Source organism: Cydia pomonella, chromosome 4 (assembly GCF_033807575.1).
Source record: "Cydia pomonella isolate Wapato2018A chromosome 4, ilCydPomo1, whole genome shotgun sequence".
NCBI classification, from domain to species: Eukaryota; Metazoa; Arthropoda; class Insecta; order Lepidoptera; family Tortricidae; genus Cydia; species Cydia pomonella.
This window is the reverse complement of record NC_084706.1, coordinates 3,944,526-3,969,806: the sequence shown is the minus strand read 5'-3', so window position 1 is coordinate 3,969,806 and position 25,281 is coordinate 3,944,526. Positions and strand designations below refer to the sequence as shown.

Here is a 25,281-nt window from a genome sequence, read left to right as displayed (position 1 = left end):
GCCTAGTGGGTAGTGACCCTGCCTATGAAGCCGATGGTCCCGGGTTCAAATCCTGGTAAGGGCATTTATTCGTGTGATGAGCATGGATATTTGTTCCTGAGTCATGGGTGTTTTCTATGTATTTAAGTATTTTTAAATATTTATATATTACATATATCGTTGTCTAAGTACCCTCAACACAAGCCTTATTGAGCTTACTGTGGGACTTAGTCAATTTGTGTAATAATGTCCTATAATATTTTTTTTTTTTTTTTAAATATACCATAACATATCGTAATATACCGAGCTATACGTACTTATATCGCAAGTTATCTTAAAGATGCCTTGCTATAAGATATCGTAAGATCTCAATAGTACATTGTGTATTATGGGCGGTATAAATACATTCTAAGCGAAATATTTCTTAAATACTTCGACATTTCAAGCAGTCCGCCATTAAATATTTATAGTTGGTCAAGCAAATCTTGTCAGTAGAAAAACGCGGCAAATTTGAAAAATCGCGGGCTAGCAACACTGTGTTCGAATAATTCCAAAATCGCGTGTAATCTGTGTTTTATCTGTAGAATGTGGATCGTCCATCTTGTTTGTTTACATTCCGAATCGGTGCTAATTCAAGAGAAATTTCTGCTCCCAGCATTAAAATAAATATCAATATATTAAATAATATTGTGCATGACCATAAGCAAAGTCAAGATGCCTACAATGTAAGTAAAATCATGCTCGTTGATCTTAACCATTAGAAAATTTTGAGGTTATGATAATTACTGCAAGATCTCGGAGAATTTTTAAGATAATGTGCAGTTTTTTCTGTTTCAGAGTTAAAAGGCTTAAATAAAGATAAAACGTATGCCTCAATATATCCAATAAGACCACGAATTGTGCCCTCGAAACCGCAACTGATTCGATTGTTCCCAATATCAACAGATGAAGTCCTCAAATATTTTCAAAGGTAACTTTTTTAAACAATCTTAAGACGTTTAAGAACCTTGATTATACCTACTTTCTTTCGCAACATCTACCTAATACTTCCATATGTTTGTTGCAGGATTAAAACTCTCCCAATATAAGGCGTTCGTAAAAGTTTCTCTTCATACAAAACTTACCTACGGCGGTTTACGTACATACGTGTACAACGCAAACAAGACGAAAAATAAACTTGTTAATTAAAAAAACTAAAAAAATTGGTACAATAGTTTAGATTATTATTGTAAAAGTTGTCCGTTTGTTAATCATCACGAAAATATATTATTTAGGCTGATTTGTTTCATGCACTCAGCTATTGCACATGTATACCTATGGAAAATCCTAGTTTATACTTTCTGAAGTCGGTATGTACCTATTTAAGAGAAGTTTTAAGTCGCTTTACCTGTTTGTTCAATAAATTAAAATAATTTATTCAGTGTGCATGATTTTAGAAAAATATTTTAACATTTAAATCATACCTTCTATTATCCAGAAACAATATAACTCCATATTACTCACATGAGTGGAAGTTGTTAAGTTTCCATTGTCAAGGTATCTTTTATTAATATTTTGAGTACCTGAAATTGTGTCAGTTCCTGACAAGTCTTGAATAGACTAATGTGAAAGTTAATAAAATTTCTTAACAGCATTCTCCTGATATCTAAATGACTTTTTTAATTATCTACATATAAAATATGATCTAGCCGATACATGTAAATATCTAACATTTTTAGCCTGTATAAAAACAGTAGTGTGAGCAAAACCTTACCAAGCTAGCATGTAAGAGTGGTCTCAGAGATATTGGAATATCTCTGTACTATAAATTAGGCAAATTGCTTAAGATTAAGTTTTATGTGTAACTACTACTGAATAAATTTTGAAACTTGGAATGGAAACTTTAAACTTGAAATTACAAATTTTCAAACAGATCTGTTTTATGCTTAAGATGCAATAAGTGACTAGGTACAAAGTATTCTGATGCTTGGTTGGAGTGGACCAGTAACATTGGTAACTTAATGATATTTTTTCAATGAATGGCCTGAATTAAGTGTAAGTAAGCTAAAGTGATTGATAAATATCAGCCTTGCGAGCAAGCGGGCTTCAGGAGAGGCTTCAGCACGACAGACCACATTCATACAATGGAGCAGATAATAGAAAAATACATGGAGTTCCGAATACCACTATTTATAGCCTTTATCGATTACAAAAAAGCCTTTGACTGTATTTCACATAAAAGCATATGGGAAGCCCTGACCAAACAAGGAATAAATAACAAGTACATAAACATTTTAAGAGATATATACTCCCATAGCAAAAGTAGAGTCAAACTGGACAGATTAGGCGCAGATATAGACATTAAACGTGGAGTGAGACAGGGTGACCCACTGTCCCCAAAACTATTCATTGCTGTTCTTCAAAACTTAATGTGTGACTTACCATGGTCAAACAAAGGTATATATGTGTCTGGGAAATATATGAGCCACCTGAGATTTGCAGACGATATCATATTACTGTCCGAAAACCCATCCCAGCTAGGATCGATGATAAATGAACTAATGACAGCTAGTGCAAATGTAGGGTTAGAGATGAATCTCGAAAAAACAAAACTGATGACTAATCAAAAACCGGTACCCATTTTAGCAAGCAACACCACACTCGAATACGTCCAAAAATATGTATATCTTGGGAAACAAATATCATTTAACCCCGAAAGAAATACAGAAGAAATAGAAAGAAGAATAGCCAATACATGGAAACAATTCTGGGCTCACAAAGAAATACTCAAATCGCAACTTCCTGTACACCTGAAGAAAACAGTGATGGATTCATCCCTACTGCCTTGCCTCACATATGGCTGTCAAACCTGGACATTAAATCAGGCAACCAAAAATAAAATACAGACCACCCAAAGAGCAATGGAAAGAAGCTGTTTAGGCATAAAACTAAAAGACAGAATAAGATGCTCCGATATTAGAAAAAGGACACAAGTAACTGATGCCTTACACTTTGCGCAGAGCATGAAATGGAGATGGGCAGGTCATGTGGCAAGGCTCAATGACGGGAGGTGGACAGGTAAGGTGACCAAATGGAGGGGCCCCCTGGGCTCTAGAAAGAGAGGACATCCACTAGCCAGATGGCAGGACGAAATTGTTGCTACTGCGGGCAAGGAATGGCAAAGCGTAGCAAAAGACAGAAACAAATGGAAACAGCTGGAGGAGGCTTTTACCCAGAAGGGGTCTACAGCAGAAAAATAAAAATTAATATTTATAAATATATATATCAAACGATAAAATTCTCTGTGGAATATTGAAGCTCTAATAATAATAATAAGCTAAAGTGATCCGTATCTTAATTGCCTTGAAATTAAATGAACACCAAAATATCTGCAGTTGTGTTTTATTTATTTTTAATCTGTATATTTATATAAGTATATTGTAAAACCATTTCAAAATTACACTGGTATGTGAATGTGACATTGTTCAAGAGAAATACACTAATTTACAATTAACAAGTGGCATAATTATTTTCTTTGGGCTTCTTCAGTTTCTGAACTGATGTTAAAAACAGCTTTCTACCGTGGTGCTCATGTTCTCTTTGCTCCCTATTTGTCTTCTAAGTTTGCTAAAACAGAATAAAACCATATCAAAATGATGTAAATAGTCCAGATATTTGATATTTAATAAGCCCTGCAATTGTGACAAGAATAGTTACAGTGATACCCTACCAGGGCTACCGCTGCCAGTGATGGCTCAGGGGTTACTTACCTAGGTTTTAATATTTACCTAATTAAAACAATGGATTGTTTTATTCTAGTTAAATTCAGTAGTATAGGTACCTACTAACAGCTCGTTTTGGTAAAAAGTACTCAAGTGCAAATGCCTTAACCTTTACATTTATTTAGCTATGACATCTTCATGTTTAAGTTGAATATATATGTAGCAGATCTGCTCCTAAGCATACCAAAGGTTAAGAATGCGAGCGCTCGCCTTTTGCGTCCACCTTTTACTAAGCATACAAACCTTTATTTTAATTCAATAAATTGATATATTTTTCGATTGTACCTACCTAAATATGTCTAATTAGCTTTTGAAGGTTGCATAAAGGAGCATTTGTATTGCATTTTATCGTGATATATCTTTAATATTGAATTCCAACCGAGAAATCTGATAATATATTAAAATCCAGCTACCTGCGGAAGTAATGATTTGATTCAAACATTATTTTCTCCAGCATAGTCCGTTTGCAAATAGGTATTTTTTGATCTCGTTTATCATATTGATTGACATCGTTTTTACTCCAGTTTAAATTGTCCCTCTCATAATAATAACAATTTCCAAATGCTTCAATAAACCGCGAGCGGCAATTTTAGTTGACGTACGAAGAGCGCGCTCAGCGGAAAAAAATATGTTTCGGTTCGATGTACATTGCTGCTTTTCTTAGCGCAATACTGCTATGTGAGTGTTGCCATACTTCAGTTTGCTTTACATTGCTACTGACAGACTTTGCTTGACAGACTTTAGTAGGATACACAAAAAAAAAAAAATTATAGACGTCAGTATTTTAAATAGAAAAACTAATTTTTGACTAAACTCTTGAAAAAAAACATTACGCCCAATATGCCCACATTAGGCGCCCAGGGGGGGTAATGAAATAAAAAATATATATAATATGAATCATTCAATCTTAGAATGCTGGCATACAATAACACCGTTTTTGAGCAAAAGTGTGATGAAAAATATATATTATAGCTTCATTTGTGGACTAAAAAAAAATGGTACGTCAAATATAATGAATATATCGTAGGTATCTTCAATCTTCATATCTTCAACGCCAAGAGTAAATCCTGAAGTATTTAGGTATTGAAAGAGTATCCGATGACACAAAGCGAGCATTGTAATGTAAGAATTTTTCCTTATAAGAGTCATTTGAATTCTACTAAACAATTTTTAACTATCCAGGTTACCTTGCGTAGGTAGGTACAGTCAGCATAAGTAGCGTATGAAACAACGCGCCAATTAAAAATAAATCTAGGTACAGTTCGCTTTCAAAAATACCTCTCTGTTACAGTCTAATTACTGTTCTACATAATACCTATATAGAGACATATCGCTTTTTTTAAAGCTGTTAGAGAATGGTCGATACTTTTGACGCGTAGTGTGATCCGCTACTTTTGATGCTGTATGACTGTACTATTATTATGTACATATTACGATTACGGTCATGTTTGAAATTCCCAGCTAGTCTTTGTTTGTGGTAAATAATAGTACATTACGATACAAGTGTGAAAAGTAGGAGATTCACAACGAGTGGCTATAAATTAAAAAAGCGGCCATGTGCGAGTCGGACTCGCCCATGAAGGGTTCCGTACCATTTATGACGTATTAAAAAAACTAGTAACTAGATCTGGTTCAAACCAATTTTCGGTGGAAGTTTGCATGGTAATGTATATCATATATATTTTTTAGATTTTTCATTCTGTTATTTTAGAAGTTACAGTCTTTCGCGCAAACTATTCTGTTTAGAAAAAAATGATATTAGGAACCTAAATATGATTTTTGAAGACCTATCCATAGATACCCCACACGTATGGGTATCTATGGATTGATGATTTTTTTTTATTTAATTTGATGGCATATTAAAAAAAACTACTTACTAGATCTCGTTCAAACCAATTTTAGGTGGAAGTTTGCATGGCAATATATATCATATATTTTTTTTAGATTTTTCATTTTATCATTTTAGAAGTTACGGGGGGGGGGACGACGACGACACATTTTACCACTTTGGAAGTGTCTCTCGCGCAAACTATTCAGTTTAGAAAAAAATGATATTAGAAACCTCAATATCATTTTTAAAGACCTATCCATAGATATCCCACACGTATGGGTTTGATGAAAAAAGATTTTTTAAGTTTCAATTCTAAGTATGGGAACCCCCAAAATTTATCGTTTTTTTTTTCTATTTTTGTGTAAACATCTTAATGCGGTTCTTAGAATACATCTACTTACCAAGTTTAAACAGTGTAGCTCTTATAGTTTCGGAAAAAAGTGGCTGTGACATAATCGGACAGACAGACGGACTTGACGAATCTATAAGGGTTCCGTTTTTTGCCATTTGGCTACGGAACCCTAAAAACAACCGAAGAGAGTATTTTAAATTCACACGAGTTGCGAATTACCTATTCGCATGTGTATTGTACAACGTTCTACATTACATATGGCCCTTTAAATTTTCGACATACGTACGTATAGTGCTAGTTACCTCACTAGGGCGGTAAATTAGCGCCATATTTACTATAACAGTACATTACAATGCAAGTGTGTAAAGTGTGTCATTCATTACGAGTCCCGAGATGACACGGGACATTTAAATAATGACGCTTGCACACGTACATTGAACGACGTTTTTAGGGTTCCGTAGCCAAATGGCAAAAAACGGAACCCTTATAGATTCGTCATGTCCGTCTGTCTGTCCGATTATGTCACAGCCACTTTTTTCCGAAACTATAAGAGCTATACTGTTCAAACTTGGTAAGTAGATGTATTCTATGAACCGCATTAAGATTTTTAAGGTATGATTTAGACTGATACTTTCATAATAGTACATTACGATACAAGTGCGAAAAATAGGAATTATCTATTCGTACGTGTATCGTATAACGTTTTACAGTACTTATAACCCTTTAAATTAACGACATAGGCACGTAAAGTGCCAATTACCGCACTTGTGTGGTAAAGTACCACCATATGTACTGTAAAAATACTTATACATATAAATCTTACCTATATAAAAGTTTCAAAAAGGTCCCAAATCCACGACAAGTTGCAACTTCACCAGTATATGTCACAGTCATTTTGTTTTGTCTGCCTAGCTTTAATATTTTTTTAAATCTTAACTTAAACAGTTTTAATCCTCAGTTAGTAAAACACAATTTTAATCCTCTTTTATTCATCACTCATGTATGTTAATTTTTTGCTTGCGAATTTGTAACTCGTTATATTTTTGTCACACGTCCGAAAACTTATTATCATCCAATATAAAAGAATGAACATTAATAAATGCAATATGTATTTTTAATCTATTAACAATTATCACCACCACGAGGAGCTAACACACAATACTAACTGCGGCATAAGGATGCTGTAGCTGTTATTCAAGCACGACATTGAATAATTTGATAAACACACAAGAACAAAGCTTTGCCGCATACACGCCGCATACCTAGCCAATCCGGTTGATCCGGCATACTAGCCCCTAGTAGCGTGAACGTCATTAGCGAGCGAATTGAATGAGAATAGTGAGAATGAAATGAAATAGATAATAAAAAAAAACGGAGAAGTGAATGGAACCGTCTATTTCACTATCTGTATTTTTATGAGCCTGTGGTAATTGTCTATGCTCAAAAACTTTCAAATCTTATGGCTCCTCTACACGATGGCCCAGCGTAGGCCAGTCTTTGGGCCAGTCCAAGGAACGCATTTATGCGTTAGAGGGAGGAAGTGATATTGCTATCTCATTCCACTGCATAGCTGCGTCCCTTAGACTGGCGTACGATGGGCCATCGTGTAGAGGAGCCCGTATTCCGTATTCTCATTCGGACTCGGTCGGTCACAAAAATGCCAAAATGGCGGAACTTAGGGTTTTCGCGTTGGTGTATTAATTGAAAACTGTGTGCCTATCCCTTACAGATTCTGCTAGCAGCCATAGTGCTGCATGCCCTTTTATATACGTTCTTGTCAATGTATCATTTAGTGTAACTATTAAAGCTATAACAAACTTTAATCATGAGTGAGACTTCGAGAAATGAGTCAAAATCTCCTGACTCCCAAGTGCCGGCACAAGAGGATGATGTTAAATTCCCGCCTTTCCCTGGTAATCAATCTTAAGTAATGAATTATTTTAAATTTGTATTTAAATGCTGTTTTATATTGATCACAACATGTCAACAATCGTTTCAGAGCCAAAAGATGTTGATTTTGATGAAGATATTCCTGAGGATGAAAGAAAATTTTATACATCTAAATTTCAAGGTATTTTTATTATATGCATAAGCATGTGACGTATAGTCAATAGTATTTTTTACAGTTATCTTTGCTACGAATAATTAGTTTCCTACTTTTATAAAACACAAACATCAATTTGAAAACACATTATTTTCATTTTGAGTTACGAAAGGGAACCAATAAGATTTCAATATGATTAATAAAAAAAGTATTTATTAGACAATTATTGCCATTTCAGACTTGAATACAGTAATAAATCATAGGATGCACTGCACATCTTGTGATCGTCACCTCGGGTGCTCAGCTAGCAATGATGGCAGGATGCGGATGCACCCTATGCTCCGTACATTAGTATGCAACACATGCTATGCATTCTACAATAGTGGAGAGTTTGAGAAAGGAGATGATGGCTCGGAGTTGTATTGCCGTTGGTGTGGGCAGGGTGGTCAAGTATATTGCTGTTCGGATTGCCCTCATGTGTTTTGTGCAGTAAGTTTCCATTTCAATTTCTGTGTGAATAAGTAACTATGCATAAGTTTTGTTATGTTGGTTAGTTTCTAAATAGATAGGCCATTAATAACATTATTATAATTAGCATGAATTTTAATGTTCTTAAAGCTAGATTGGAAGATTTAAATAACTAAATAAATAGATATTAAAACTGCTAGATGCATTTTTATGAGGTGCCAATGCATTTGCCACAGTTGAGGAAGTTACATAGCTAATATTTACATACCTAACCCTTACAGAGATGTGAAAAATAGTTTATAAAAAGTATTTAAATACAAATACTTCCTTGATATACTATTTCAAATACAAAATAGTTTTCAAATTTGTATTACAATATAGCTATTTTCAAAATACTTAGTAAACTCTTGAATAGTAAATACCTAGTCTGGATTAAAATGTATTACTCTTTCCAAGTTAGAGAGGCTGTACACTACTTAAAAATTATATTACCATAGGCATTATATCAATGACAGTTTAGATGAAATCACAATATAACAAAAGAAACGTATAACAAAAATTACATTATAACATATAATAATATATCAAATGGCATTATAACAAATGTATGTTAGTTTTTTTTATAGATAATAAGCATTACACACCCGTACAGAATTGATTCAAAAAGTAGTTACATGGTATTCTTGTTCTTTCATATATCCGTCTCCTTCCCGTTGGGTACTTGGGTGTCTGCGATATAATACCTTGGCAGTTCGGCTCAGCATATTGCTACGAGTGATCAACCCTAATAGTTGGCAGAACTTGACCTTCCTTTGCGTACACAACAACAGATGAGATAATCACTTGAATTTTGACAACCCTAAATAATCCTTGGATCATTGACGCTGTCAAACTTCGGTTTTGTAGGAAGTTTCCTTTCTGTGTGGTAGTACTATTATTTATTCTGTGACCTTGGCCCTAAAATACGCTGGACTTGCTTATTGATGCCAATTCTTAGCGTGTACTAAAATGTCATTATTGTTATTTATTTTATACGAGTAAAATAACGAATAATTCATTTATTATTTGAAAATGTTAACAAATGATTCATTCGCGAATAATGCTATGATGAATGATTGTTTATTCGAATAATTATTTACATGTAAATATATAATAATGCCCAACTTTGATCCTAACAAATTCTATCTATTTTTTTATAAAATTTCTATTTTCAACTTCTTTTTCAGAAATGCATCAAGCGGAATTTGGGTATTTCGAAAATTAAAGAAATTGAAAATACTGATGACTGGAAATGTTTCAAGTGCAGCAACAGACCACTGTGGGATCTTAGAGCGTCGTGCTGGGCTCTTCTGCGTTATTGTGATTTAAAGAACAGGTAAAAACTGGAAATCATCATCATGGATGTCCACTGCTGGACAGCCTTTCCCAGAGATTTCTTTAGCATCTTGTGTACAGGGTTATTTATTACTCTGGGAATAACTTTCTGTATATGAGTATGGGATATAAGGCTGCACATGTCTTTTGGTGTATTCATGAGGGTATCAAAGATTATCAGAAAATAAAGACTAGTTTCTGTGCTCAAAATGGACATCAAGACAGTATAATACAATACTCTTTATTGTCCGCTTTACACATTTGTACTATACATGTCCTTCAAACACAAATAAATGGACACAACCTACCTGGCTAAATGCTACCCCCTGTACACATGGTGGAATTCCATCCAACCCTCTCCATCTTGTAAGTCGAGACAACAAACAAACGTCCTGTAATATTTATTTGTTTTAGAGAAGCCATATTGACATATAGGCGCATATATCCCAGTTGGCGTATATGTTGAAGTACACAACCATATTCCTATTTTTTGACCTCTCTCACCCTCCCCGTGCTTATTTCTATTGAAGGATTAAGGTCAATGTGGAGAAGACTTTCTATAAGGTAAGACCGTCTACAAGCTCTTTTGTCGCTTTAACTCTACTCCACTAGTAGAAGGAAGAGCTTCTTTCTGACTGTGTCTTGAGTGAAGTATGTATATAAATACGATAGTTTTTGCCCTATAAATGTCTTCCCAACCAAGAATTGTGAATGCCTATCTTCCCCACATTGACCTTAATGTGACCATATTATTATGCGACTACTATATGAAATTGGTGTCATACATTTTGCGTTGGCTAAATTGTCAAATGTAAATGCTACAAACAACCTTATGTTAGGGCCTAGATGTAGATGTAGTGTAGGGACGCCCGGCCGGTAACAGGCGTGCTGTCGATCGCATGCTGCGTTCATTCAACCCAATTCCCTGGAGTTCGAGCTGCAGGTTACTGTCCCGGCGGCATTCCCATGCCAATCTCCTTAAAACTTCTAGTTTTCCTGCAGAACAGAAGTACATCCAAGTTCGACGTCCTTTAGTTCGTTTTTTTTGTAAGTCTACCGAATGTATGCTATCACAATGCCGCGTACATAATGCATTCTGCTAGTAAATGAAAGCTAGTTTCAATGTGGACAGGACATCTCTATTTATTTTCATTACCTTGAGATGTCTGTTGAGTGTTATGATCAGTTATAATACTCGTCAGTAGTCTCTGACTGCTCTTACCTAGTTTCAAAAGATACCTGGTTCTCCTGTGATCTATACCCTTGATCATCATCTTCGACTGTCTGCAACTAGTGTCTTCTTCCCATTCTCTCTGTGCTTCCAATTCTTGTACATTTGCTATGACATCCACTGACATAGGCAGAGCCGGTCCGGACTCGTATATTCCGTCTCCGCCCCCATGCTCGCCAGCTGGTCTGCTTTCTCATTTCCCGTTACTCCCTGGTGTCCCGGTACCCATGCCAACGTGACACTTCTTTGCTTGCCTATCAAGTGTAGCTCCTCTCTGCATTCTCTCACGAGAGCGGAGGCGACTAATATTTTCTTCAGTGCTTTCAGTGCTGCCTGGCTATCGGTATATATTACAACAGCGCCCTCTTGCTGCACAGTCTCTTTAATTATACGTGCACAACGCGCTATTGCACATACCTCTGCTTGGAACACGCTAGCATATCTACCTAGTGGTGTTGATACTTTCTCTCCCAGGGATCACAATGCCCGCTCCTGCTAGTTCCGTCGAACTTCTTCTCGAGCCACCCGTAAAGCAGATTGTCGTTGGTTATCTGACTTCTACTTTCCAGTTGTTAGGGCCTAAGGGCAATAGTGGTAATTTGTAATACTTTTCCATGGAGTCATGGGATAATGGTTTTCTTCCTATTCATTTGTGTAAGTAACAACAAGTAATTAGCAAGTTTAGGTCAACTTTATTAAGCATTGTAATACATAATTGTATCTAACAGTACTGCCAAATTACGTGTATGATATAGAATTAAAGGATTTCTTTGAAAGACCCATAAATAACAAGTTTAATTAATATGAAACTATGCTATTTCAGGATAACCATGGCTACTCAAGATCCAATTTTAAAGGATAAATACACAACCAGTTGTACTAGAGACCTGTCCGATTGCTGTAAGAATAAAAAGAGAAGAGATAAACTTGATAGCAAAAAAAAGGAAGAGAAAAAAGAAGCTGAAAATTCAGCGAAAAAAGCAGCTGCAGCTGTTATTTCAAAAATACCGCCCACCATTCAGGTATATCAATAGATATAATTAAATTAAGAAGTTAATAAAATTAGTTTGTGTAGTTTTTTTTTACAATCAAAACAAGAATAGTTAATACAGTATACATTTCAAATTGGTAGTGTGAACATCAATTCAACCAAGCCAAAAATTAAGACTTGGATAATACTAGACATCACCCTTATGTTGTCTATCTTTAGTATCTATAGGTACCACTCGCGTCGAATGATGATCCCTATGGCAGTTGCTTCAAGTCTCTTTTGGTATCAAGTATGTCTTTACGGTATTTATATTTATTAAATGTAAAGCATTCGAAATAAATTAATGTGCTGAACTATCTACAAACATTTTACTGTGTACGTAAAAGGATATTTTTTTAAATTGAATACATCACTATACATTTTCTTTACCCGCTCGTTAAAACTAATGGATTTCCAGTTCCAGTGTTCATTATAAACATACACGTTTCTCTAAAAAGTTTTTTTTTTTACCAAAATCTGTAACATTTGGGGGGATGATATTTTGCATACTTGCTACTAATATAAAGCCACATCATCAAAAAATGCTGGCGGCAGATTCACTTAGCTTATCCAGGCATGGCCTTTGTATTAGATGCCATCTCGATCGTCGTCAATCGGTACCCAACCTATTAAGGCAAGTGCGGGCGGCGCGGCGGGACGAGAGGAGGGAGGGGCGGTAGACCCTTAGATTTTGATGGATTGTGGTAGTGGCGCCCCCTGCGCAGTTTCGCGTAATATTCCCTATTCTTTCTTTTTTCTTAGTAGGTTTACATTTCTTTAGTACGTATACCTATAGTAGGTCGTTTGTGTAGGTGGGTGTGATAGTTTAGTTCAGTTTGTTATTTATACTGTAGGTTTTAGATAGGCTTTTTTCATGCATTATTTTTCTCTTTTTTTTTACTTATGTTTCCTTCGATTTCAAAAGGCTCCATTTTCCCCTGAAGCTCTGTTTCGCCATGTCCATAAATTAATCGCAGGGGCAAACTCTCAAATTCGCTGGAGTGGACCTACGACAGGACTGTTTCTCCCGCGGTCTGTTCTATGTAGCGTGCTGCCGTGTAAGTTCACCTCAAAGTTTGGTTCTATTGCTACCACCTTCAAACATGGCAAAAGATGTTGTTCATAATGAAGTAGTTTAACAAGTATAAAGTTGTTGAACACTTCATGCATTTTTCAGAACATGTTTCTAAATCTAATAATCGCGGACAAACATGCGTTCATACAAACATACGGGTCAAACTAAGAATCTTTTTTTTTGCTTAGTACGCGGGCGAAGCCGCGGGCTAAAGCTAGTTGAATATAAATAGTGGTCTAAAAAAATTAACTGTCATAGGGAACATTATTCAATGCGAGACATATAGTAATTTAAAAAAATCATTTTGTAAGGTAAGATAATGTGGAGTTGGTTGGTAATTGTCATAATCTTATAATATTCAATTTATGTAGTTAATTAAATAGCTTGGTATGGTTTAATCATGGTCCTAATTAAAACTTATGATTTCTTCTAGGTCAAGAAGTTTGCATCCATCAATATGGATGAAAAATCTGAGAAGAAAGCAGTAAAAAGATCACTAAGTCCCAAGGCGAAATCCGTATACCTTAAAAATCCGATAGCAGTGGCAGGCGCTAAAACTTATAGTGGTTTTTCAGCTTTGCCGAAAAAAATAAGGGTGTGTATTATTTAATTTGTAAATCCGCAGGGCTGTGGAGAAGAGCAAAGCATATTAATTAGGGTTCCGTAGCCAAATGGCAAAAAACAGAAACCTTATGGATTCGTCATATCTGTCTGTCTTTCCGTCCGTATGTCTTTACAGCCACTTTTTTCCGATACTATAAGAACTATACTGTTGAAATTTGGTAAGTAGATGTATTCTGTGAACCGCATATACTTAGAACTGAAACTCAAACATTTTTTTTTCAATCGTGTGGGGTATCTATGGATAGGTCTTTAAAAATGATATTGAGGTTTCAAATATATTTTTTTTCTAAACTGAATAGTTTGCGCGAGAGACACTTCCAAAGAATCGATACGAGGCCACGAGTAAGGCCTCAAAATTGCTAGTTAAATGTATGTCAGCCGCATTGTGATCTAAATAAAAAAGCCCTATGACTTTTTAATCCGTTTTCTGAACCTACACCGTAAAGCAAAATGTACTATTTTTGTTTTCAGATGACATCAACGCCAAATATATTAAGTCCGGTCCGATTTATGGCGGATCGCAAAGTTGTCAACAACCCACCTATACGCATAAGGCCTAAGGGACCACAGATGCCCATTCCGGTCATGACTCCATACAATGGATACAACAGTGCTCCCTCATACAACAATTTCATAAATGATAACATCAATTTATCTTTGGAGAATTTAACTCAGGTACTTGCAAGTTACACGTCATAAAGTGTTTACTTTTTTACTTTGAAGATACATTTATATGTCGCAGAACACATTTATGTGTTGGTTCCTGGTTGATTCTGACTGAAATAGCCAGCCAAGCATTCAGAGTGGAGACGTCAGTCACCCGACCAAAATGAATGTAAGGGATACATTCCTTAAGTTACACGTTTAAATTGTATCGTTCATCGAATAGCATCAATCTACGTTATCTAACGCTTATGAAGAGTCCAGCTCGTACTAATGAGTTGAGATGAGAGAGTATGTACGAAATATCGATTACAAGAATGTCAAAAAAGCTTTGTTTCAATCTTTGTAGTAGTAGTTTCATGTTATAATTTATATTTCGAAGGGATTAGACATGGCGGCGGCAGCAGCGGCGGCGGCAATGAACAATGGTCAGGAAGATGATGTAGTGTGCACACCCGATTTTCCTTTGGAACCACTGTGCGAGGTAAGTTCTACAAACTAAGTTTAGTGCAAGCAAGAGATTCCGAAATATTTGTAATTTATAGCATTCAAGCACACTAGTGTACCTCGGAAAATAATATTGGAATATAATTCCGAGACAATGACAAGACACTTAGAACCAACCGACATTTTCAGACGTTAATTTTCATAGCTCGTGTCATCGACATCTGTTTTAGTAAATTTCAACTAGGGAGACAATTGACATTTCCTATGAGCGAGTACAAAACAATCAGCAAGGAACTTGGGTTTTCTAAGGTTTCTGCTAGCTGGGTACCTAGACTGCTTTCAGCTGAAAATAAATACCCCCGCCATATAGTGTCACAGGATTGGGTCAATTTCAATGCGACTCAATAGATTGGTCGTTTCATAACTATGGACGAGATTTGGGTCCACCACAATACACCGGAGTCAGAAGTGCCATCCAAACAATGGAAAAGGTCAGGGTCTCCTCCTAAAAAAGCTAAGGCCATTTTATCAGCGAAGAAGGTAATGGCTTCAGTTTTCTGGGATTGCAAAGGGGTCATCATGGTTGATTATCTTGAATAGGGTAAAACCATAAATGCTGATTAATATTGCACCGTCTGCACGAAGAAATTAAAACATAAAGACCTGGAATAATGAAGTTAGAAGCAAGGTGGTAAAAGTGTATAGATCGTTTTGTAAACTATGTAGGGAAATAAAATTGTTATAAAAATTCAAGTCTTTAAAGGTTAGGCTCAAAACTTTTCAATTCACCCTTGTAAGTTAAAAATCTGGGAACCAAATCATAGATATCAGAAACAAGAAAGATAGGTACGCTTACAACACGCCACCTAGCAAGTGATCAGAAAAATACTAATGGGGGTAACCTGATTATAGGTATCACTCATACAAACAAGCAATAGGCGGGTCCACACTTAGCGAGCATACGCGCGAGGCAATTTCCTCGCGCACAAAACGGCCAATGTAGACGTGCCTCGGCCGAGGCAAAGCGCACGGATTCCTCGGCCGAGCCGCTCGGTGTCGGTTTGTCGGCTTGCTCCAAGGCGCCTAAGTCGTTTGCGGCGCGCTGGTCGGGACGTGTTTGTTTGGTGCGCGTGGTTATTTTGTTCCGTACATCAAATAGGAAAATATGAATAAAGACCAATGTTGCAAATTAATATACTTTTACGTAGCAAATACATGATATGGTATGCTAGAGATCCCAACTTTATGAATAGGGGAATTAAAGAGGATTGATGTTTAATTTGATTTAAAATTTAATAAATAGACTGAGACTGGTGTACGAGTCTTCCATCGTTAAATATCGCTACCTTTTATACCTAGAAGATACCTTTCTTCAATTTGTGTCTTGCCATTTAAGTTTTACGTGTAATTGTGAACATAACAAGTCGAATCACTCCTTTTTTTAAATGCGTTTTAATTCGTCTTACTCCATTTTATAACCTCAAAAGAGCCGATTTCCGTATCGTGATTGATATTTATAGATTTGTTGCACCCATAATCTCCTGCAACTTGTTAGTTTTCGTTTTTTCTTTTAGATTGCTTTGAAAAGCAAAATAAATTATACACGAGCCACGGCAGTGAATATGTGCAGCACTATTTTGAACAGCTGACTGAGGGACGCCATCTTACCGAGCAAATTGGCTGGGTAGAGGCAAAAGTTACACGAGAACGCTGCCGCGCGAGGCCCGTCGTTTGCCGCGCGATGATATTTCCTCGCGAGGCTGCTCGCTCTGTGTAGACCTGCCTATTGGAGTAAATTTTGTATACATTTTCAAATGGATCTTTTAAATAAAATTACAATGCCTAGTATCTTTTTTATATTTGCCCAGACAAAAGGATACATTTTATCCAAATTTCAAGGATTCAAGTGCAAAATATTCATATAAAATGTGAAATTAACATAAAAAATTCACCTTAATTGGAAAAAAAAATTGTTACGTAACGTAGTCCACATTTTCCTCTATATTGACATTATGGAAAATATTATATGTACGAGTATAATCCTTTGAACACTACCCCTTTCGTGTGCGGCGCGTCTTCGTAAATATTGTTGGACTGCACGAAGGTTGATATTGGGCTGCAGCCGCGCGCGTCATCAGTTGACTTCTTTGGCCCAGTATTGGGTCAAAGGGTTAGCTATGCCCCTTAATTTCCTTTTATTTTTTTAAATTTGACAGGTGACAGAGGACCCGGCCGACGACGACGTACAATGCATGACCCCCATACACAACACGAACGTTCCCAAATCGAGCCAGCCGCCCCCCCTGGTGCCCCGCACGACGAACAACCTGCCCGACCTCTCCGCCGACAACATCATACAGATGACCGAGAACGACGTCACCGTCAACGCGCAAACGGGCGGCCTCAAGTTCCGCGTCGACCCGCAAACTCTGTCCTCCAACAAAATGTACAGGCTCCCGGACGGTCGGATCTTCGCCATCAACGCTAACCCGAACATGCCCGGCGGGTACTCGGCCACCATCGTGGCCGTCACCGAGACCGCCCACAAGAACGTGCCCAAAGGCGCCATGTACTCGGCCAAGCTGAGCGCGGTGCCGCCCGCGCCCGCCCCCGCCCCCGGCCCCGCCCCCGCGGCTCGAGCCGCCCGCCCGCCGCCCGCGCGCCCCGCCCGCTCCGCCCGCCGCGCGCCGCCCGCCGGCAGGGTCACCCGCGGCACCGAGACCAGGGCCAGGCAGTGCGACTTGGAGGTGCCCGTCGAGTGGTACAGGTACAATCTGATAGATGCCGTCGACGCCTTGGAGTATTCCTTGTCGCGATTGAACAAATTGAAGAAGGAGGCGACGAGCGTCCACCTGCGGACGCGAACCGTGGGCGAGATGCGGGGCTTGCACAAGACGCTCGAGCGGCTGTTGCACACCTCCACCACCAGATTCAACGAGATCAGGGACAATCTCAACAAGGGGCTCAAACAGTACCTGGCCAAGAAGGCCGGAAACTGTCCCAGCAGTATCAGCGACGACGACGACGACGACGATGATGTAGAAATATTGCCCAACCCGGCCGAAAATGATGACCCGATTTTCATAGATGAGAATTCGGTAGATTCTAATGCGAACGATACGAACTCCGTTGACCGACAGGAGGTCGATTTGACAGAGGCGATGAGTAATAGTGAACTGAATGACAGTGGAGATAAGTCCGTTGAGATGTTGGACGAGAACTTTTTGAAGGCAACCGAGGAAATGGACGATAGATCTAGTGAAAAGAATGACGCGGCGTCGAAACCTGATGAAGTTGACCCCCTTGAAACTGCTGAAGTCGATCAAACTGAAGATAATATATCAGGTGATAAGAAGGATGCCTCATCCAAAGTATCCAAAGACACTGATCCTCTCGATGACACAGATTGTGACAAAATCCAGGAAAACAATAATATGTCCATAGATGAAAATAAGGAAACTGGAAATGCCAACCCTGCTGAAGACGAAGAAATGGACCGTAATAAGCAAGAAAAAGATGAAGATACTAGTGTTGGAAATAATGAAATTCAAATTAGTAACGTCAAGAGTGAATCCTCAGAAACAACAAAGGATAAGCCCGTTAACGGTTCAGGAGAACATACAAAAGTAGATTTGGAGGGTCAAAATGAAGACAATGTTAATACATCTAATACGAGATCTGACGACATAAAGCAAGATACTGACGATATAAAAAATGATAATCAAGACAATGATGATAAAATTCAGGACGCTGAAATGAGTGAAGAAATGATCCAGACTCTGCTAGAAGGAGACGACGGTGATAATGATGATGATACACAAACAATGAACACACAAGAAATAATAGGTGTTTAAACGTTTTACGGAAACTAGAAGGATTTTTATAATATGCATAAGTTTCATAAACCTAAATAAATTGTATGTAAGAGATAAAGATTTATTACATAGCGTATGTTAATTTTAGGCAAGTAAAATATCATTCCTAGGCATTATTCGTGTACTTCCTTTTATAAGCTGTATTCCGTTCTACTGTTTTATTCTCAATATGGTTCTACAGTATCCGTTTACAAATATGTGCATGTTTAATCCATTTACCACCAGCTGTAAAAGTTATTATATTGCAAATGAAATGCGACCACAACAATTTCTACTTGGTTTTATTGCCAATTATGTGTTTGCTTCCAAAATGAACACATTCACTGCCAGGAATTGGGCCCTTGTAAATTTTGCTCAGATGCCAGACAACGTACTGGTCGCGTTGTTGCTATTGGTAGCCGTAGATAACAACAGGCTACGCCCAATAGTCCACCTAGCGGGCGCATATTGCCACGGCTAGCAGGGTTCACCAGCATTTGGTTGGACCAACAAAGAAATTTAGAAATTAATGTTTAATATGTTGAAAATTGCGATATCCATTCTCAGAATCCGGATTATGTACCTATGTATGTTTTACAACCTATTTCGAAAATTAATTGGAGCCGCTTCCAAAGATTGAAAAAATGCGCTGTAAATACGTCGCGTAGTGCCGAGACTAAATACTAAAAAAAGTAACAGGATGTTTGATTATGAAACTTGGCACAGCCCTGGCATGCCTAGTGGGCGCTCTGCGTACACTACGAGTACTATGTTAATCGTTATGCGGGCGCCTATAGGTGTCGCATGGTTTTGGAGTACTGTTTAAGTTTTGTCTGGCAGTGAGTGTTTATAAATAGAAGAAAAAATTGGTGAGAGTCAGAATGGCGGGTGTATCTAAATAAAATCAAATGAAAAGCATACCAGATTTTTGTACCTAATTTGTACTATTTAGTACCTCGTTAAAAAAAAATTGTACCTCACGGTACGTAAGGTTATCATCAAAAAACAGGTCACCCGCCATCCTGACAGTCAGAATGGCGGGTGTACTTTATTACGCTATGTTCCCGTGGTTATTGATAAATTCTATAAAAGCCTAATTTTTGTACCTTCATATTCAATTATAATACGAGTCATTTTATTTTTGGTTTCCAAGTTTTACTCATTTTATATTGCAAAATATAAAATGAGTAAAACTAATGACGAAATGATGAGTATAAATAATGAGTAATTTTTGGTTTCCAAGTTTTACTCATTTTATATTGCAAAATATAAAATGAGTAAAACTTGGAAAGCACAAATAAAATGACTCATATTATAATTGAATATGAAGGTACAAAAATTTGGCTTTTATAGAATTTATCAATAACCACGGGAACATGGCGTAATAAAGTACACCCGCCATTCTGACTGTCAGGATGGCGGGTGACCTGTTTTTTGGTGATAACTTTAAGTACCGTGAGGTACAAAAATATGGTATGGTTTACATTTAATTTTATTTAGGTACACCCGCTATTCTGACTCTCGCAAAAATTGGGTGTGTAGTTCTGTAGTTCAAGCTGCTTGGTAGAAAATTGAACCCATATGGGCAACCGAGGCCGAGTGACGACAACGAAGGGGCTTCCACGTATAGTTCGATCGACCAAACTGAAAAGTAGGTAAGGTCGAGGAATTGGATTTCTATATCACTTCGTACCTTATCACAATGATAATAAATAATATGACATCCCCAGTGGCTTTCATATTGTGACAAGGTACAAAGTGGCCAAGGAGTCAATTCATTGACTTTACCGGCACATTATCCTAACCTGACATCTTTATGCCATTCTTCTCCCTATATCTTTGCATAGTAATAAATTTCATAAACCGCTCAAATCACTTCTCCAATTTTTTATGAAATCCAGAAATTAAACTGGCTTTACATGTAAACAACGACAAGACAGGAGTGGGGCGCGTCTGCATGAAGTACTGTTAACCCATTCAGCGCTAATCGCGACATATTGTCGTTTTGCCTCTACAAAGCATTTCCGCTACATACCGGGAAATACATGTTATCACACCTAATACAGTAAAAAAAAACTGCTAAACTGATATCCAGTGTTATTTGTGTAATCATTTATAATCATATGTGACAATCCATATATTAATTAAGAATATGATTCCGTTTAAGTCTACATTGTGAAAATTGAGTCACCTGGCCCCTATTTAACCACGCTGACAGGTGCGACAATAGTCAAAAATATGACAGACCCCTGTTTCACCACGCCGACATTTGTCAGTGACAATAGGGGGTATTACTGCAATGTTCTGCCGCCAGAGTGCAGCAAAAATTGAAATTTAGTTATCTGCCCCTGTATCGCTCGAATATGCAAGAGTGATAGAGAGGTTAGATAACGAAATTTCGATTTTGTTTCGCGGTAGACCCTCAGATTGTGATGGATTGTGGTAGTGGCGCGCCTTACGCAGAGTTTCGCGTAATATTCCCTATTATTAAATGACAGGAAACAGATGACAATTTCGTTTAATTAAGCATTTTAATGTTTTGTATAGAAGTGCATATATTAAACATGACAGGCATTTTGATACTATGGTCCATCTTAAATGTAATGACAATAATTTTGTGAAACAAGAGTAATTTTTACAAGTCGACATATTTGTCAATTCTTGATAAGAGTTCGTTGCACTATGATATTGAGATACAAAACCCATCGAATGCAGCGTATAAAAATATCACTACTGTTGGTGTACCTAATGATTCTCCGACAATTAATTCGCAGATTATCGATTCGCCGAACATCGTTTCGCAGAGTGATTTATTTGTAGATGTAACGTTTGGTCGACTAACGTTACGCAGAATCTTGGTTCACATACTTGGTTCAGTTCGCTTCTGTGTAAATTAGCAGAACTATTATTGAACGATTTTCATTTAGCAGAGTAATCTTTACGTTCAAGGAATGTTTAGTCGAATACCGTTTCACATTTTATACATCATTATTTTCGAAATAAAGACTTTTTACAAAAAAAAACTGACTTTAGAAAGGATTAAATAAAATATTATCCTTTTTTAAGTATGCGTGAAGCATAGTTTAGGTTTGAATAAATATAAACTGAATATGAACAAAAGCATAGGTATTGTACTAACAACAACACTCTTACTACCGGACCTTATGGCTTTGGTGATAAGGTCCACCGATGGACAGTTAACAATAAAGGTTTTTAATATCTGGACGACCGAGCCTTGCTCGGAAAATGTATAAAACTCAAAAATGCGTGTTTTCCCAGAGATACGACCTAGCTAGATCGATTTTACGCCCCCCGAAAATCCCCATATAGCAAATTTTATCGAAATCCGAAAATATTATTAAACACCAATTTAAAAACTGCAGTATCTGCGTACCATGCTTTTGCACAATCATGGCTCCAATATGGCATAATTTTGTGGGGAAATAGTGTAAACATTAATGACCTATTTTTACTACAAAAAAGATGCATACGAGTTCTAGCCAAGACAACAACTGAAAAAAGTTGCAAACCACTTCGCAAAATTAAATATACTCACCCTTACATCCTTATACATCTTAGAAACTTGTAAATTTGTGCGAAAATACGAAGACTTGTTTAAAATCCAAAACCCCAAGCCACAACTACATAACTTGCGTAATCGGAATAAACTTGTGCAAGCAATTCCAGCCAACCTCCAAATGTTCAGTAAAGGCCCTTACTCAATGTCCATTCGAATTTATAACCACATCCCTCAGTATATAAAAAATGAAACCAAATATAATAATTTTGTAAATAAGCTTAAGAGTTACCTTCTAACTGAATGTCCATACAACCTACAAGAATTTATGAATAATTCGAATAAATGAATACTTAATAATAACCATAATTATGTACTTAATAAAAATGGAACATGATAAATGTTAGAGTGATATAATAATAATAACACTACTTATATGGATGATACGTGATTTTAATTATTGTAATTCTGTAAATATTTGATTTTAATTACCTATTATTCTATTTGTCATTGTTGTTTACAAATTTATTTTATAAGAGAGTGCCTTAGAAATAAGTACTTAGACAAAAATGTTGCTACGCCCTAGTAGGGTCCATGATTGTACTCTATTTAAAGAACATCTGTAATACCATGGTTGCAACGAATACATGAAATTAAATGAAATGAATCGTTAGAGCCGATCCGAGATCCCCAAAAAAAAAAAAAATATATATATATATATATATATATAGAATTGCTCCTTTCAAGGCATAAAATTGTATGGTCATTTGTGTTAATGAAAATATGTTTATAATTAAATGTATCAAAACCGTATGTTTATCAGACTCAAACTAAAAGTTGTTGTGTAGGTTAGTCATGTCCTAGTCTAGCCATAAATAAGAGGGAAGTTTTGTTAATCAATATTAATGCCAAATAATTATTCGACCTATTGTGTTTCGACGAATAGTTTCTCGGGTAATTGTGAGAGTTACTAAATGATTATTCTACGAAAAGTAAATATGCGTATCAATGTTCTGCGTATTAACTACTCGTGCAAACGACTACTATGCGTAATGACATTCTGCCAATCGTTACTCTGCCAAAGAACCCGTCCGCGAATCGTGGGCGAAAACCAGCGTATTGTTTGTCGGAAAATCAATAGGGCACCCTACTGTTGCTTTCATTTTCTAACCAAAACCCTAACTTTAAAAAAACAATAACCTACCTAAACATCCTAAATTCGCTACCGCTATCATTCTTATAATTATGAAAACTATACTGATACTTATTCTAAATGTGACAATCCATATCGAAAGGGGCCTTATGGCGGTCGGCGCTTACGCCATTATTAACGGCGGCGGCGCCCCAATATTAATGCGGTATATAAATTGTCACAAATGTTGAATTACTAAGATACAATTTAAAGTGGAATTATGATTTAATGCTAGTTAAGAAGAATTTAAAAGCAATTTTTATTTGTACCCTAAAGGCGAATTTAGGGTACAAAGTTTTGCCAACTTTTATTTTCAATAAACTGCAACATTGTTAACGGGGTTTTCTAACAACGAAATCACTACAATTGTCACCCCAGCCTGACACAGCTCCAATATCGTGTCAAGAATTACGGGTCATCCCTAATAGTTACCACCAAGTTGTTACCAGTGGTAGCTACTGGAAAAAACCCAGTAAGTAGTTACCTCCAAAATTTGGCTAGCGTTCAATACAAAATCAGTATAAATGTGACAATCGAAATGGACCTTATGGCGGTCGGCGCTTACGCCATTATTAACGGCGCCTCAATATTAATGCGGTACTACGCGACTTCTCTTTCGATATGGATTGTCACAAATACATATAAATTACTTTAATCAAGAATTAATTATAAGTTAAATTTTAAGTCATTTGTTTCGTTGTGACAGGTCGAAGTCGATTACCGTTTCAGTAAACTGCCCTAAAAGTGATCAAAAATAGTCGGTCTTTGACTGGTTTATTTGTTCGTTCGTATAATTATGAAGTTATTTATTGAAAGGGATCTTATTGTCCATGACGCTTACGCCATTATCAACGGTGCTCCTATATCGATACAACGCGGCGTAAGCGCCCTCGACAAAAGATTCAGATTTCATAGATAACGTCACAAATTAATTCGATGTACAATTAATAAGATAAATTTCAACCAAACATTAATTTCTCTTTTTTACTTATCATTTTTGCACTTGCACCGGTTTTAATATTTTTGATCACTTTTAAGGCAGTTTGCTGAAACAAGAATAGACTTATAATTATTTATTAAAGCACTCTATATTTTATAGTATAAATTTATACAATTTCTACTCTATATTTATACTATTTCTACTGTTTTATTAGTATTGAACTATAACAATATTTTGGTGGTAATTACCGACAAATTGACAAATGTGACATTATCTATGAAAAGGGACCTTATTGTCGGTGGCGCTTACGCCATTATCATCGATGCTCCTATATTATAAACAACGCCGCGCTACGCAGTGCGGCGTAAGCGCCATCGACAATAAGGTCCCTTTTCATAGATAACATCCAATATGTCGACTTATATCATAAAAAATACTCTTGTTTCACCAAATCATTGCCAGTAAATGGAAGATGGACAATTATAACAAAATGTCTGTCATGTTTATAAGTACTTCTATACAATAGTACATTACGATAAAAGTGCGAAAAATAGGAAATTCGAAACGAGTGGCGATAAATTAAAACACGAGTTGCGAATTACTTATTCGCACATGTATCGTACAACGTTTTACAGTACATATGGCCCTTTTAAATGTTCGACACAATAACGTAATATGCAAATTTTCGCACTAGTGCTATAAAGTAGCACCATATGTACTGTAATAGTACATTACGATACAAGTGCGAAAAATAGGAAATTCGAAACGAGTGGCGATAAATTAAAACACGACCGAAGGGAGTGTTTTAAATCGACAAGAGTTGCGAATTACCTATTCGCACATGTATCGTACAACGTTTTACAGTACATATGGCCCTTTAAATGTTCGACACAGTAACG

At 36.7% G+C, this 25,281-nt stretch overlaps 2 protein-coding genes across 4 annotated transcripts in view; one reads left to right on the top strand and one right to left on the bottom strand.

Annotated features, from left to right (window-relative positions):
- Positions 1 to 7,223, bottom strand: part of LOC133516870 (bestrophin-2) — a 75,462-nt gene extending 68,239 nt beyond the window's left edge. For all 3 annotated transcript variants that reach the window (XM_061849881.1, XM_061849883.1, XM_061849882.1), the window contains exon 1: positions 6,747 to 7,223. In XM_061849881.1, coding sequence (XP_061705865.1) covers positions 6,747 to 6,817 — 71 coding nt within the window. In that variant the 5' untranslated portion in view covers positions 6,818 to 7,223. The remainder of the gene's footprint in view (positions 1 to 6,746) is intronic.
- Positions 7,224 to 7,539: 316 nt separating this feature from the next.
- On the top strand, positions 7,540 to 19,024 carry LOC133516869 (uncharacterized). Its single transcript, XM_061849880.1, has 9 exons — positions 7,540 to 7,836; positions 7,923 to 7,994; positions 8,206 to 8,456; positions 9,662 to 9,810; positions 11,864 to 12,062; positions 13,579 to 13,740; positions 14,241 to 14,444; positions 14,815 to 14,916; positions 17,096 to 19,024. The coding sequence occupies exons 1-9, from the start codon at positions 7,749 to 7,751 to the stop codon at positions 18,731 to 18,733; spliced, it is 2,865 nt and encodes a 954-aa protein (XP_061705864.1). The 5' UTR covers positions 7,540 to 7,748; the 3' UTR covers positions 18,734 to 19,024.
- Positions 19,025 to 25,281: the final 6,257 nt, after the last annotated feature.